The following is a 16,431-nucleotide window of genomic DNA, read 5'->3' as shown; positions in this document are numbered from 1 at the left end:
GTTAAAGGTAAGGCAGCTAGGCAAATACCTCGCCGAAAGGTGGAGGAGGGCGCCGAGACCCTGGGCAGCGGGATTTTCCCGTCATGATCTCGACTAAAGGAAAGTCGCACGTAGATATGGGTTCGAGTCCCATTCATGATTCCAGTTCAGAAGGACTTCATTCAATCGAAGAAGGAAGCATTACGAACAGATAAGCAGACAGGGTGACAAGATGCGACAACCAGGTAAAGGACTTTTTTCTTACAGAGTTCTTTTACTTTTCTGTAATCACCTCACTCACTCTAAGGTGAGTGAAATGCCCTACTTCTACCTGCAAAAGGAAATCCAATTGGAAAAACCTGACTGAACGTTAGGATGTTATGTCGACTTAATCCGTGATTTAATATGTTATGTAGGCTTAGCCTGAAGTTGAAGATTTCGATGGTCTAGCCCGAAATGGGAGTGAGAAAAGTCTCTAAAAAGGAGAGCAGGGCTCATTTCATCTTTCATTTCTGCACGAGCAAAGCCAACCACAGCCATCACCTTTTCAGAAGAGGACAGACATGCTCTTAGCAGATTGGAAGCATAACCGCCCTTGCTTAGCTCCTTCTTTCTTTTCTTTGTCTTCTATCGTTCGTATACCGTATATAGGTATACTCACTTGCTTAGAGCTTTCATACAGACTTTTTCTGGTCGTTCATTCGGAGCCAAGCTAACGCTTTTGGGCTAACGCTTGTCTCCCGCATTCACTAACTACCATAGCTAGTTGAGATAGATCGTTCGTATACCGTATATAGGTATACTCACTTGCTAGCACCTCTTTCTAGAACACTAAACTTCTCTTATGCACCTTTTTTCTTACTTGCCGTAGGTTCTGAAAGATGCTCGACCAGCGGGAGTAGGTCTTATAGAAAGAATAGAGATTGCCAATAGAGCTAGCTTTCTTTGTGCAAGAGATAGAAGAAGAACATATCTCTTCTAGGCCGGCTGCTTCACTTGTATTTGCTATTCATCTATCTGTGAGAAACCTGTACAGGAAGGCGTAAACTCCGCCGAAAGCCGTTGTGCTTTGATGCCGCCTGCCGGGAATTCTTATATATGAGAATCAGATGGCTGTTGTTAACTGCTAAGAGATTGTACCATTGGCACTAGACTTCGTTCTTCAACCTACTTATTTAACCTCTATCCTACGTGGATGTAAGGTAACACCAAGGATACTAGCATCCACGCAATCAACGTGTATCATTTACTGATAGCATATGGGGCTTTTACCATAGTAGCTACTCACTCATAACTCCCGGAAAGAAGGCTTATCCGCGCAATCAACATGTATCGTTTACTTTGATTTAATGAATGCAACAATCTCTCATTAGAGTTCGACGCATTAAATTATGATCTATCTATTACGATGAAGTTCATTGCATTTCCTATACCCTTCCTTCTTGCTATACGGGCTACTTCATTCCTTGCTTTAGAATGACGAAGAGAGAAGTGTGAAAGCAATGCTACCTTCCCTCTATTCTTTCAGTTGTTAGCTGCTTCTTTATCTGGTATTGAGTTCATAGACCACAATCTAAATGTGATTCCGACACCTGACGAAGGCCTTCGACGTGCTGCTAATATAGGGAAGCAAGGTCGTAGTTAGTAGCCCGTTACGGAAAGCTAGCTGAACTCTCTTCTATGTCTTACGTAGATAAGAAGGAATGGGACTGCTGTAGCTTCGCTTCTTCTTCTGCTCGCTACCGCCGATTAGCTCGACCAGAGGCAGGAAGATTACGGGGTTTAGTCCTCTTCGTTCCCATTCCGACCTCGATATGCAGCTAAAGAATGCTGTCATCCGTAGTTTATGCTTTAATGTAACACATAACACCTGTGGAGTCCCTTTTGCGCGATAGAGGCTAAATAAGTTGGGCTTGTTGTCTACTCGAGTGTATCGATAAACCAGTCATCTCAACATTCAAAATTCCTATGTTTCTAGCCAGCAGCCTATTACGTAAACAGCTTTGTCAACGTTGACACATACATTACGAATCCTTTCGGCCAGGTTCAGTAAAGAGAAATCGCAGGATAAACCTGTGGTGGGGAACGATCGATATAAGCTCAAACAATGGTGGTGTAGTCGCTTTCCTATGCCCTCCCGAGGGATTCGTTACGAACACTAACGCAAGCAACGTCTTTTTTTTGCCGTTGATGGTTGCAGCTTCTTCTCTTCGTTCGAGCTGCTTTCGCTCCAGCACCTATGGATTTTCTTTCTCAAGAAAGAAAAGAAGAAGAAAGAAGAAGATCTATTAATATGCATGGCTGCCTATATAACATGTTGCCTCCGACCTCTGTCTCACGACCGCAAATAGAACCTGTAGCTTCATGCCCCGCCCCATTTAAGGCTACTAATAGAATAGGGTTGTGCCTACGCCTCTACCTACGCACGATGCCACCTGTGCCTATGCCTCTGCGTCCGATGCCACGGAATCTGCTGCAAAGTCAGTCTTACTAGGACCCGAGACCGGCATTTGTCTTTCCGAACTAATTGCGGCTATTGGATTGGGATCCAGCCCAGACCTGGTAAGCATTTCTTTGAACAGCAGAAAAGCATTCGACCTCGGATGTCGCTAAGCTAAGGGATTTCTTTCAAGTCAATTGAATTGCTACAGTGCCATAAGCTGGTTGGGTAAGACCGGATACATTAACAGCAAGTAAACTACCTTGTTATAAGCATATAACACGCCTTATTGCCTCGTAGAGTCTCTTGGCATCCTAGCAACGGTTTCTTTGCTACTATACTGTATATGCTTATAAAGCTATACATCGCTTTTCTGCTTTAACTACGTATCCAAGCAACTAAAAGAGAACTTACCGGACAAAGAGCTAATAGTTAGAAGCAACTGCAACATTGAATAGCGCTTTCAGCTACAGAATGCGAGGTTAGCTACACTTGCTTAGTTCAAACAACAATAGCTACAATAACTGCTAAAACAGCAGAACTCTTAACAACATTGTATTCTATACACTCTTTCTTCTATCGTTCGTATCCCGTATATAGGTCTACTCACTTGCTTTCTTTTCTTTCTTTACCTCTTATATACAGTCAAATCTATTGGGAGCATGGCAGCAAGAAAACCGTATTTAACGTTCCTACATGTTCCATTTAAAGAGAAGTTCTTATTAGATGCCAGAAGTCCTACGGATCAAATCTATCATGTCGCGAGGTAGAATGGTTCAACTCATATACAAGAAAATCGATACAGCTCTTATTAGATCAAATACAACGAATAAAACCGGTATTCTCAGTCGGCGAAGCCTCTTCTGTTCTCAGTCGGCGAAGCCTCACAGCTTATATACTCTTTCTATAAGACCTACGGTGCATAATAAATATCTTATATAAGAAACCACGCTTCTTCATAGCAGTACTTGCTAATTGATTATGACGTGTATTAGCTTGCATAAAGATAGTTTACTTAGAATAGAAGTCTGGTAGGGTTGCTAGAGAGCGGGGCTACTAACTACTTGCATATAAGACTATACAGCTAGACTTGCCGGAGGTTTCTTTGCAATACTTGAGACTATACTGTCTAGCTATAGAAGGCATCTATTTGCTATGCTATTCTACTATACCGATATAACACACTAGTGGCTTCCGACGCTACACTAGCTGCTGTATTAGCTACACTAGCCGCTTGAATAAATAGGGCTACTACTTGAGGAAGACCTATTTATGCTACTTGAATAAAGAAGTGTGAGTGCCATTGATCGCGGATCGAGACTATTAGGTTGTTGGTCTTGGAAAGGCTTACCGAGCTATAGCTCCACATTTTCAGGAGTTAGCGTAGAAGGAAAGTTGACTTGCTGCGTGTTATACGCGCTGGAAACAAAACAGCCATTTAACACACGGTTGAGACCTTTTAGAATGTAGCGATTGGGGATTTGATGTTTCAATGACAAAAGCTGTCGATGGCGGTTATCTGTTCCTGGTTCTGGTTCAAATCCTGTCCCCGTAACGAACCTCTTTTTTTGTGAGCCTGCGTTGTAGCCTTTTGTATAACTTGAACAGCTTGGAAAAGAAATATAGTAGAAGATGCTTCTGTCTTTGTATCATAGTAGCTGCCTCTAGCTCTTTCTTCTTTTCTCGTGGCTGCGGTCGCGGGAGACCAACCCCAATAGCAGATTGTTTGGAGGCAGATAAAGCAGAAGAAGATAATGATGCTTACCAAGATCCTCTCGACAATGGCATGAACAAGCAACCCGGATATTCAAGGGTTTAGCATATTGATGAAGATGACCCACTACCACTGCGGCGATTACCCATCCTATCAAAGGTAGTGCCTCCAATCTTGGTACCCACATAGTGATTTCAAAGTGAAACCGTTGTAGGGATCAACCCCAGCTTCAATTAGGCCATCTCTGACAGCGGATTGCCAATTCTTGAGGTCCGGCTGTAACACAATGGCCTTCTCAACCCATTCATAGGAATGGTTAACCACTCCGAGATCCCAATTAAGACCAGAGTTCTTGCATAAATATGGATCTGCCCGACTATAGAAACCAGCGTTAATGGCGCTGCTTCCCCCAATAACTCGCCCTCGGGCGTTAGGAACTCCCTCTTTGGATGTGAAAGCTGGGGCAGTGGACTAAAAATGATCCATTCCGTTAAGGTTTCAAGAAAACCGTCTTGGCTCATCAGATTAGGGTTTCCGTACGGAATTCCACCCCTTTCAAGCAACAACACGCGAAAACTCTGTTACAATGTCGCCGCCAAGGGACAACCGGCTGTCCCGCCACCGACTACAATGTAATCGTAGTAATCTTCAGAAGGTAGGTCGGTCGCATTGAAGGTGAAGCCGAGAAAGTAGGGCCTGTAATCAAAGGTGGAATGAGAATCAAACATAAATTTAGGCAAGTAGATGCAGAACACGCATATGAGATATACAATATACACACACGTACATATATTTCTATATATACACACAGACATAATTGAGAGGGTTTGATGAGTTGAAACTTACTTTGTTGATGAACCTGTCCTCTTGCAAGTGACAAGGCTGTCGTGTACCTATCAAATAATAATCCTAAGTAGTCCTTCTAATGCTTCTCCCGTCGGTCGAGTGACTCCGTACCTCTCTTTTACAGTCGAGTTATTATATACCTAACTTGCCTAGCTAGGAAGTCAGAGCTGCAATATTCGCCTATTTAGCTTAAGATTGCCGCAACGGGCTTGATCATAGCCTCTTTCTTCTTCTTTTAAGAGCTCAGAGCGTAAGAGCTAATCTTCGATTTAATCACAATAGCAGTTTCACAGGCTTTTGAAGCAGGTTCTTTCTTGATATAACTCCTCAAAGGTAGCTATCGAAAGCGGCTTAAAGCCTATCATTCAGTATGTATTGTTGCAAGAACTCTATCTCCCGAGTATACCCTTTCAGTCTTCCCAGAAGATCGATAAAAGATGCCTTAAATCCCAGCTTGAAGCCTTAAAAGGCATACTTGGTAAAGTAAAGGAGAAGGGTTGCTCGAGTTGATTTTCTTTAGTTGCTTGTTGCAGTCCCAACTGCTGGGCGCAGATCCAACGTTTATGACGCCTTGAAGCACATGGTATCTGTCTAGCCCCAAATGTGCCTATAAGGGCTTATTTTTGGGGCCTTTCGGGAAGCAGCTGTGCGGATCTATAGTATAAGTAGAAGAGAAGATGCCCTCGTGGCCAGGCTTTTAGTGGCCCGCCTTCTCCTGACATGACAAAGAAAGACCGGTTTATTGCAGCTGCTTCAGAATGATATGATGTCAAGGTCTTTAGCAATTTGATAGGTTAAGGGGGAAAGCCTAGCCATTCTGAAAAGGTTACAAAACAATGTGCGCGTATTCCTTTCCAAGGATTTCATCCCCGAACAAAGGCCCAGCTACATAAGTATCTATACATCAATCATAATGTAGCAATAGCAGATAAAATGTGTAACAAACAAATGCTGAAGTATGATAGCTTCATCAAACAACCTTGCGACAATTCAGCCTAACCTGCCCCATTGGTGCAGTCAATACACGATAATCTGAAAGCTTCATCATCACCAAGGCAAAGTTGCGCTGAAAGAGGTTAACATCTGAGGCATATGCCCTGACCCGGGTCTCCGTTTCTTCTCCTGAAATTAGCTGCTGATCTACAAAGAGCAGTCCTTTACCCTGCGGAAGACTCCTAGAATACAAAATGCCTGAACCTCTGCCAGGCCCCTCATAGTCCATCTTCATTGCTGCGTCTGGGATTGTGGAAACTGCTGAGACATTTATAGTTGGAAATCAAAATGGTGAAGGCGAAAGGGGCAATGATGCTGTAGTGGATGTAGATGGTGACGGTGAAGACAAAGGGGATGATGATGAGGATTGGTTATTGTCGCATGTTGATCTCAGGACGTTCAGAAAGTTGTTGCCCAAGGTTAAGTCCGGCATACCAGTCCCCCTAAAGTTGTTAAGCCGGCTGTGGAAGAATTTACAGTTAATCATCCCAGTGCTGTGTGCTCCTGGTAAAAGCAAAAGATGAAGACACTGAGTTTAGTTTCCATTTATAAGAGAACAGCGCAGAATTACTTATTAAAATAAATAAAAATAGATAGAAGAGGCTCTCCTCACCTGCTAGACAAGATGAAACCACAAGAGAGAGAAAGTAGAGCTTATGCCTAGGATGAGCTTATTTATTACAGTATTCTTTCTGGTTAAAGAATCTCTTTCTAGTTGCTCTGGGCCAATTAGGGAGGAAATACGGGTTATTACCAGGTAGAGTCTCTTGCATCATACAGTCACTAGTAACGGTTTCTTTGCAATACTTGCTACTATACTGTATAGCTTTAGAAGCATATACTTGCTATGCTATTATACTATAGAAAGGTGCGCGGGAGAATCATAGTCAAAGCCTACGAAGGACCGTCAGTCTCCGGATAACTACTATTGCTTTTGCCATACCTTGTATGAGCTTTACCTCTTGCTAGCAAGTAATCCCAAGCAACTAGCCCTGCCTCGGTTCCACCCCTGTAAGCAAGAAAGCTCTCCCAGCCAGGGGATATTTCTTAAGTAAGGAAGATTCTGACGGGAATTCTACTCTATCTTATCTGACTAGTCTGGCTTTGAATCATATCCATTATATGGCTAAAATTGAGCATTCTATCGCAAGAATAGCACTCCATAGGTTAGTCACTGTTGGAAACTGGGGAGTTGGCTGATAAAGATGGACAGTAACGATCGCGTAATATAAATTCTTCGGCCTCGTCATCGAAAGCGGCTTCCAATTGCTCGGAAATTCTAAGCTATATGGGGGACTTGGATGGTGAGCAAAAACAATTGATCAAGAAGTTGGTCAACTTTCGCATGAAAGAAGGTAAAAAAACAAGAGTTCGTGCTATTGTTTATAAGACTTTGCATCGCCCCGGTCGAACTGAACGCGATGTAATCAAACTTATGGTTGACGCCCTAGAGAATATAAAGCCCATATGCGAAGTGGAAAGAGTAGGAAGAGCAGGTACTATTTATGATGTCCCTGGGATTGTAGCCAGGGATCGTCAACAAACCTTAGCTATTCGTTGGACCCTTGAAGCAGCTTTCAAACGACGTATAAGCTACAGGACAAGCTTAGAGCAATGTTCATTTGATGAGATACTGGATGCTTACCGAAAGAGGGGAATTGCACGTAAGAAAAGGGGGAATCTTCATAGACTGGCTTCCACCAATCGAAGTATCGCGCATTTCAGATGGTGGTAAAGTGAGACCACAAAAAGAGCTCTTCCGAATGATAAAGAAAAAAAGTGCTTAGTTTCGTTGGAAAAACCAACGCAAATCTCATATTTACTTTATAAAGCCGGATATATAAAAGGTTGGAGAGAGTGACTTTATGAAATTATATTATGTTATGTAAGTAGCTATGTAGTTAGTTAGTCTTTTTTTTCTAGTAAGCCTCTTCCCTGTGTATTAGCCCCCCTCTTTTTAAAAAGGAAGCCCCAGCTCCCTAAGAGGGACCCTTCTCTGATAAGGAAGGAAACAAAAGAATCTCAATTTTACGACAAATCCGGTCCGATGGCTGTTCTCCACTAACCACAAAGATATAGGGACTCTCTATTTCATCTTTGGTGCCATTGCTGGAGTGATGGGCACATGCTTCTCAGTACTGATTCGTATGGAATTAGCACGACCCGGCGATCAAATTCTTGGCGGGAATCATCAACTTTATAATGTTTTAATAACGGCTCACGCCTTTTTAATGATCTTTTTTATGGTTATGCCGGCGATGATAGGTGGATCTGGTAATTGGTCTGTTCCGATTCTGATAGGTGCGCCTGACATGGCATTTCCACGATTAAATAATATTTCATTCTGGTTGTTGCCACCAAGTCTCTTGCTCCTATTAAGCCCAGCCTTAGTAGAAGTGGGTAGCGGCACTGGGTGGACGGTCTATCCGCCCTTAAGTGGTATTACCAGCCATTCTGGAGGAGCAGTTGATTCAGCAATTTCTAGTCCTCATCTATCTGGTGTTTCATCCATTTTAGGTTCTATCAACTTTATAACAACTATCTCCAACATGCGTGGACCTGGAATGACTATGCATAGATCACCCCTATTTGTGTGGTCCGTTCTAGTGACAGCATTCCCACTTTTATTATCACTTCCGGTACTGGCAGGGGCAATTACCATGTTATTAACCGATCGAAACTTTAATACAACCTTTTCTGATCCCGCTGGAGGGGGAGACCCCATATTATACCAGCATCTCTTTCGGTTCTTCGGCCATCCAGAGGTGTATATTCCCATTCTGCCTGGATCCGGTATCATAAGTCATATCGTTTCTACTTTTTCGGGAAAACCGGTCTTCGGGTATCTAGGCATGGTTTATGCCATGATCAGTATAGGTGTTCTTGGATTTCTTGTTTGGGCTCATCATATGTTTACTGTGGGCTTAGACGTTGATACCCGTGCCTACTTCACCGCAGCTACCATGATCATAGCTGTCCCCACTGGAATCAAAATCTTTAGTTGGATCGCTACCATGTGGGGGGGTTCGATACAATACAAAACACCCATGTTATTTGCTGTAGGGTCCATCTTTTTGTTCACCATAGGAGGACTCACTGGAATAGTTCCGGCAAATTCTGGGCTAGACATTGCTCTACATGATACTTATTATGTGGTTGCACATTTCCATTATGTACTTTCTATGGGAGCCGTTTTTGCTTTATTTGCAGGATTTCACTATTGGGTAGGTAAAATCTTTGGTCGGACATATCCTGAAACTTTAGGTCAAATCCATTTTTGGATCACTTTTTTCGGGGTGAATCCGACCTTCTTTCCCATGCATTTCTTAGGGCTTTCGGGTATGCCACGTCGCATTCCAGATTATCCAGATGCTTACGCTGGATGGAATGCCCTTAGCAGTTCTGGCTCTTATATATCCGTAGTTGGGATTTGTCGTTTCTTCGTGGTCGTAACAATCACTTCAAGCAGTGGAAACAACAAAAGATGCGCTCCAAGTCCTTGGGCTGTTGAACAGAATCCAAACACACCGGAATGGCTGATACAAAGTCCTCCAGCTTTTCATACTTTTGGAGAACTTCCTGCTATCAAGGAGACGAAAGGCTATGTGAAGTAAAAGAAGAAAAAGTATCCGATTGCTACTAAGAACCTAACATAACATTTTTTTAAAGCCCTGAATCCTTACTCTGTACGGAGCAGTAGGCTGGAGTTATAGTCCGTATGCGTACCGTAGTACTTGCCTGGAGTAGGAAAGAGTGTTCTATCTCTTTTTTAGCCCTTTAAGAAAGAGTTACTGTTCTCTGTTATCAAATCGTCTGTGCTCACGAATCGATTGTGGAAGCTTAATTAAAATGAATTCTCGTTTTATAGTTACAGTCAACACAGTAGCTGTAACGTGACCAGTGCTTTGTCCTTTATCTAGATCTATATAATAAGGCTGCAACTGCGCTGAATGAAAAAGCCTTATTCCCATTCCATTTGTTTGTGAGGAAAGACCTCACCTACTCTCTTCCAATTCATTATATTCTAAGGAAAAGTGCACCGGGCCGCTTAGGCGGAATAGGCAAGCGGTGTGCTTTCTTTACTTTAAGAGTTGTCAGGATACACGATAGAAAAGAGAATGAAATGACTATAAGGAACCAACGATTCTCTCTTCTTAAACAACCTATATTCTCCATACTTAATCAGCATTTGATAAATTATCCAACCCCGAGCAATCTTAATTATTGGGCGGGGTTCGGTCCGTTAGCTGGTATTTGTTTAGTCATTCAGATAGTGACTGGCGTTTTTTTAGCTATGCATTACACACCTCATGTGGATCTAGCTTTCAACAGCGTAGAACACATTATGAGAGATGTTGAAGGGGGCTGGTTTCTCCGTTATATGCATGCTAATGGGGCAAGTATGTTTCTCATTGTGGTTCACTTTCATATGTTTCGTAGTCTATATTATGGGAGTTATAGCAGTCCTAGGGAATTTGTTCGGTGTAGCGGAGTTGTAATCTTCCTATTAATGATTGTGACAGCTTTTATAGGATACGTACCACCTTGGGGTCAGATGAGCTTTTGGGGAGCTACAGTAATTACAAGCTTAGCTAGCGCCATACCTGTAGTAGGAGATACCATAGTGACTTGGCTTTGGGGTGGTTTCTCCGTGGGCAATGCCACCTTAAATCGTTTTTTTAGTCTTCATTATTTACTCCCCTTTCTTTTAGTAGGCGCCAGTATTCTTCATCTGGGCGCATTGCATCAATATGGATCAAATAATCCATTAGGTATAAATTCATATACGGATAAAATTGCTTCTTACCCTTATTATTATGTAAAGGATCTGGTAGGTTGGGTAGCTTTTGCTATCTTTTCTTCCATTTTCATTTTTTATGCTCCTAATGTTTTGGGGCATCCCGACAATTATATACCCGCTAATCCGATGCCCACCCCGCCTCATATTGTGCCGGAATGGTATTTCCTACCGATCCATGCCATTCTTCGTAGTATACCTGACAAAGCGGGAGGTGTAGCCGCAATAGCACCAGTTTTTATATGTCTGCTGGCTTTACCCTTTTTAAATCAAAGTATGTATGTACGTAGTGCAAAATTTCGCCCGATTTACCATATAATATATTTGTTGTTTTTGGCGGATCGCTTACTACTAGGTTGGATCGGATGTCAACCTGTGGAGGCACCATTTGTGACTATTGGGCAAATTTCTCCTTTTGTCTTCTTCTTGTTCTTTGCCATAATGCCCATTCCGGGACGAGTTCAAAGAGAAAATCCTAATTATTTCAGCGAGAACTTTGCCTTTTCATATCCAAAAAAGTAAAGGGCGAACCCTTTACTTTTGCAGCAATTGGTGGAGGAAATCCAAAGGTTGAGGGGTTGCCGATGACTTCCTCTTTCATTACTTCATTCTTTCCATATCCCTAGAAGGGCTTTCACTCTCCTTTGTTCTCTTCTTTCTTTTTGATTTTGACTTGGTTGGCAGGGTCAGGGCCTTTCTCGCTGGGCGAGCGCATCCGATTCTAAAGTCCTTTCCTAAACCACTTCCCGTTCAGTTGCTGAAAGATAGAGATAAGGCTTTCTAAATGAGATTGATTTCCACGAATATGCAGGCTAGAAAGATGCTATTTGCTGCTATTCCATCTATTTGTGCATCAAGTTCGAAGAAGATCTCAATCTATAATGAAGAAATGATAGTAGCTCGTTGTTTTATAGGCTTTATCATATTCAGTCGGAAGAGTTTAGGTAAGACTTTCAAAGTGACTCTCGACGGGAGAATCCAGGCTATTCAGGAAGAATCGCAGCAATTCCCCAATCCTAACGAAGTAGTTCCTCCGGAATCCAATGAACAACAACGATTACTTAGGATCAGCTTGCGAATTTGTGGCACCGTAGTAGAATCATTACCAATGGCACGCTGTGCGCCTAAGTGCGAAAAGACAGTGCAAGCTTTGTTATGCCGAAACCTAAATGTTAAGTCAGCAACACTTCCAAATGCCACTTCTTCCCGTCGCATCCGTCTTCAGGACGATCTAGTCACAGGTTTTCACTTCTCAGTGAGTGAAAGATTTGTCCCCGGGTCTACGTTGAAAGCTTCTATAGTAGAACTCATTCGAGAGGGCTTGGTGGTCTTAAGAATGGTTCGGGTGGGGGGTTTCTCTTAAGAATAAAGAAGACGAATAGAATCTAATTCATGTTTATGCTAACAGAAGAGCGGATCCAATACCAAGACGTCCAGAACTCAAACTTATATATATATACATCTACAGGGTTGAGAAGTGTTTCGTCCGGGAGGTATAGCTCATCAGCGCATACATACAGAGATCCTGTGGTTGGATCTGTACTAGAGAAGGGAAGAACAAGAGGAAGACTCCATAGCTGATAGAACCAAGGCCAAGGGCTGGACTCTAGAGAAAGTGAAAGGTGATCTGCACTATGGCTTCTCCCATTCCTTATTTCAGCTTTGTTTTTAGTGCTTAGATAAGTTTCTTTCCAGCTCTCTAGTATACTTATTCTCTTTCTTATGCTGTTTTCTGCCTGTAGTGTGGTTCTGTCCCTACTATTGATAAAATCACTGGATGCTCTTGCTGCTCTGCTCCTCTAGTCAGTGTTCTACACGCGCAATGTCTAACGAAGTTTTGGCCTATATTTTGGAAATAATGCCTAAATTTTGCTTTCTAGTACCTGCGCCTGTATTTATACTCTTTCTTTTTCGAGCGGCCCGTGTAACAAGGGGGCTTAACCATGAAAATTATAAGGCGCACGTGAATTAAAATATTGGAGATACATTGAAGGAGCAGATTAACCAGCGATTCATACAACCACTCCTTGAAGAACGAGGGACCCAACTCCCCCGTGGCACGAAATCTTGCGATTTAGTCCAGAAATTGGTCGAAGGAGACCAGACAATCTTGAAAGACTGGTAGCAATATTTGAAAGCCTGGAAACTTTAGGGCCCTTAAGTCCCTACTTTCTCCAGATTCTTTCTCTTATTCCTCCTATTCCTGGGGTTGCTTGAGGGTTGAGCAATCGACATGATATATTTGCTCACATTCCAGGCGAAGGTCATAATTTGCAGGAACATTCTATGGTCTTAATAAGAGGAGGTAGAGTGAAAGATTCGCCAGGTGTGAAATCCCGTTCTGACTAGTTCCGTTGGTCGATTCCGGCATACATAAAGGTAGAGCTGGGCAGCGGCTTTACTTTTATCTAGATCGGAATTCAATGTAGCCTTTAGTCTAGGCGAGGCCCCCTGTCGCTAGGGGAGAAAGAAGAGTGGGATAGTGGGCTTCTTTCGCTTTACTTTTTAGCTATATTTAGGTGTAGGATAAAGATTTTAGGTGTGAATCAGATAAAGATATCTCCATTGGTTTACTTCCAATGGGCTCAAAAGCGGCAATTTATGTCAGTGAAGGATGGAATAACATATGAATAAAAAAGCTTTAGTAGACCCCAAACCTAAAGAGGTAATCCTTTGTTGAATGCATTACATGCTTATTAGCAGTTCCTCGATCGCAAGCCCAGTCAATTATCTTAGCCCTTTCTTTTGCGTATGCATGCTATTCATGTCTTCGTGCACTATCTAAGTAAACTTAGTAAGCTTTTCTTTGGAAGAAATGCAACTCTACTTCGTTTTAGAAATGTTAGATTTTCATGTGTTAAGCATAACGTTTAAGTAACATGATGTAAGTTTATTAGCGCTTTTTCCACCACCTAGAAGCTTCTACCTCCCTTATCTTTGTCTTTTTGCTTTTCTTTTTGTGAGCACCAGGTGATCTAGTGTAGTAGTCTTCTTACCAAGAGGACGAGGCCACTCCAAAGAAAGAACGAATTGGAGTGGGAAAGAAGAGCAGGTATGTGAGCTTCTTTCACTTGACTTTTTTCTTCCTTCTCTTCTAGTTTCAGGAAGATCAAACAGAGGTCTCATCGGTCTATCGACCGGTATACAGCTTGTATAGTCGTCAATTAGTTGGCTTACCATTCCATTATTTGTTTTGTGGTGAAGGACAAAGGCTGGGGTTTTCAAACTGACCCGAGCGAACCCGTGATTCCTCTTAGTAATAGAGGTTGCTTGAGCTGCTCCTGATGTCGGGATTGGATTTGGATCTCATCCAGAAAAAAAGAAAGAAAACCGGTTTCGAGCTCTATATTCTGCTTCTTCTTGTCGAACCGGCATTGGGCCAATTGGGACTCTCTTTCATATCCTCCTCCTGTGGTGACTGACCTCTTCCTTTCTATTTAGAAAGTGAAAGTCGTTGCCGGCCGGTGTGTGACAGTATGAGTAGACGGTGCTCTTCTCTTTCCGGGTTCATAATCGGTGCTATTGAATCTGCAGTTAAGGGAATATCGCCAGTTATTTTAAAAAGAGTTCCGCTCAGGAATCCCTTTGAGAGAGGTTTAGCCTAGCCTTCAGGTCCTATAAAAAAATGGAGCTTACCGGTTTATGGAATTGAGAAATAGATGTCCTACCAAGGCTGTATGGAATAGAATGACGGGTTAGGGTTCTTGCGGGAAGAAGGACAAACCGGGCCCCTAGTGGTCCTTATCTTATCACGCCACACATGGAGATGGAGACATCTCAAATAGGTAAATTGGTTTGGGAAGACGGGGGAAAAAATCCATCGTTTAGGTTTTTCTGAGTAGCTAAAGTTAAGATAGAATAGGTCATCACATCCTGGGTTGAAGAATGAGCAGCTTAAAAAGGAAATGGCAAGCAAGAAGGAGAGTAGTAACGTCGTATTATCCATCCGAAGCAGTAGCAGGCCAGGCACTGGTCTTTCTATCTTCGGCTGTTCCCAGAAGTAATTTCCGAGCTTTTGAATAATAGCTGTGGCACCGCCCATGGATTCGATTCTTTTGTTGTTCTCCGGCACTTCCTGGTTTCATCTAAGAAAGGTAGCCCCAGGAACATGAAACGTTCCTTCGCTAAGGTTGTAACAACTCTTAGGTATAGAGATTGGCCAGTGCTATGCTCTATACGGAGTCAAGCTATGCTTTGTATATTTATTTTCGTGTAGCTAATGCAGCAGCAAGTCGAGGTGAGAGCACACTCTGGACTCTTCTCAAGATTGGATTCGAACCAATATGCTCCCTTCGGCGCGACTTCTCCGTTTAGTCGATAGTGAGTGGGTCTGTCGTCCTCCTCATTATAGTCCTCCTAGAATCAATAGCATTTCGTCGGAATACATCCTGTCTTTTCACCTTAGTAGTCCTAATGCATAGTCCGTACTATAGCCCCACTCATGGCTACTAATAAATCAGACTAGGAACCAAAAACCAGACGGAATAGTAAGTATAAAGTAAATTGCCCAATGTTTCCAAATTAGTCCACACTTCGTACCTTTCCGGCATAAACCATATATCTCAGAGAGGTCGTATTCTTTGGGTTGGTAGTAATGGAATGCTTTCATTATCTAAAATGAAGACATTTCCCACCAAAAGATCAGTCCAATAATACCACTCACTGGTAATAGCGCAATACTTCTTCGTGAATCTCCGCTATTTGAATTATGGAACATCATAACAACGAATAGGAATGAAACGGCTATAGCTCCTATATAAACTACTGGGAAGATCATAGCGAAAAAGTCGAGACCTAACAAAAGAAGTAAACCTGAAGTGTTGCGAAAGACTGGGATGGAAAACCGAAACGGAAGTACCGGATTTTTAGCACGTACAACCATCAAAGCAGAGACCAAAGCAAGGCTCGACAAAACAGAAAGTATCATAGTACGTCGTCCTTCCCTGAAATGGAACTTTCACGCTGGAGCATGAAAGTTGATCTATTACGACCAGCGCGGTTGTTCGTATTTCATTTGATTCTTCCAGGCCAAGTCCTAACTACATACCTACAAAAGGGCCATACGTATTCAGAATCTCAATAAAGTAACTACTGTCTGTGCCATGACTAATGAGATTTAAATATATTTTGTGCAGTCCTATAATTTGTTCTTGCAAAGACTCGTCTATAATAAAGACATTATCGACTATATGTTTGAAATCGAGTTCGTCAGGTAATCTACGATTACCATTTGTAGCAGTATAATCTTTAAAAATCATTTCTAGTTTCGACTCGGTTTTTTGTTTGAGTTTGTCCAATTCCAACTCCAAAATAAGAATTTCAGAGCCCTTCCCCACACCCGGCAAAGAAAGCTAGCGAAAGAACTATTCCGATTCCGATTCCGATTCCGACTGAAAAACAGGGTTCGTCTATGAAATTCTTCATATTCATATTTTTATTTCATCTCTATAGTTCCGCTTCCTCCTCTATGAAGAAAGACTTGTGGAAAAGAGCTAGCCTGTTGGGCCAAGAAAGGCATGTGAGTTGTTGGGCGTAAAAGTTATTCTCTTACGATATTTCGAGTTGGATGAAAAGAGCGAATACAGATACACACCTTCTACCCCTTATAGAGTATAAGACAGGCCTATCTCTATAGTGGAACCTATCTAGGTTCTAGCAAAT

The 16,431-nt window shown here is 42.3% G+C and overlaps 3 protein-coding genes and 2 pseudogenes across 3 annotated transcripts; 3 read left to right on the top strand and 2 right to left on the bottom strand.

Moving 5' to 3' along the window:
• Positions 1–4,959, bottom strand: part of LOC135151272 ((R)-mandelonitrile lyase-like) — an 8,274-nt pseudogene extending 3,315 nt beyond the window's left edge.
• Positions 4,960–6,575: 1,616 nt separating this feature from the next.
• Positions 6,576–9,640, top strand: LOC135151278 (small ribosomal subunit protein uS7m). The gene has a single exon (XM_064089151.1). It carries the CDS (start codon positions 7,261–7,263, stop codon positions 7,705–7,707), a length of 447 nt encoding a protein of 148 aa, XP_063945221.1. The 5' UTR covers positions 6,576–7,260; the 3' UTR covers positions 7,708–9,640.
• Positions 8,090–9,640, top strand: LOC135151267 (cytochrome c oxidase subunit 1). Its single transcript, XM_064089130.1, has one exon. It carries the CDS (start codon positions 8,090–8,092, stop codon positions 9,584–9,586), a length of 1,497 nt encoding a protein of 498 aa, XP_063945200.1. The 3' UTR covers positions 9,587–9,640.
• Positions 9,641–11,554: 1,914 nt separating this feature from the next.
• Positions 11,555–13,234, top strand: LOC135151275 (ATP synthase protein MI25-like). Its single transcript, XM_064089142.1, has one exon. The coding sequence runs from the start codon at positions 11,555–11,557 to the stop codon at positions 12,131–12,133; it is 579 nt and encodes a 192-aa protein (XP_063945212.1). The 3' UTR covers positions 12,134–13,234.
• Positions 13,235–15,080: 1,846 nt separating this feature from the next.
• LOC135152639 (NADH-ubiquinone oxidoreductase chain 6-like) lies at positions 15,081–16,122 on the bottom strand (annotated as a pseudogene).
• Between the last annotated feature and the right edge of the window lie 309 nt (positions 16,123–16,431).

The sequence above is a fragment of the Daucus carota genome, chromosome 1, assembly GCF_001625215.2.
Source record: "Daucus carota subsp. sativus chromosome 1, DH1 v3.0, whole genome shotgun sequence".
Taxonomy (NCBI): domain Eukaryota; kingdom Viridiplantae; phylum Streptophyta; class Magnoliopsida; order Apiales; family Apiaceae; genus Daucus; species Daucus carota.
Note: the sequence above shows the minus strand (reverse complement) of the source record. Positions and strands in the feature narration are given on the sequence as shown.

What these genes read in the sequence shown, in the direction of transcription:
- LOC135151278 (XM_064089151.1), top strand. Translation starts at nt 7,261, where the DNA reads ATGGGGGACTTGGATGGTGAGCAAAAACAATTGATCAAGAAGTTGGTC.
- LOC135151267 (XM_064089130.1), top strand. Translation starts at nt 8,090, where the DNA reads ATGGGCACATGCTTCTCAGTACTGATTCGTATGGAATTAGCACGACCC.
- LOC135151275 (XM_064089142.1), top strand. Translation starts at nt 11,555, where the DNA reads ATGAGATTGATTTCCACGAATATGCAGGCTAGAAAGATGCTATTTGCT.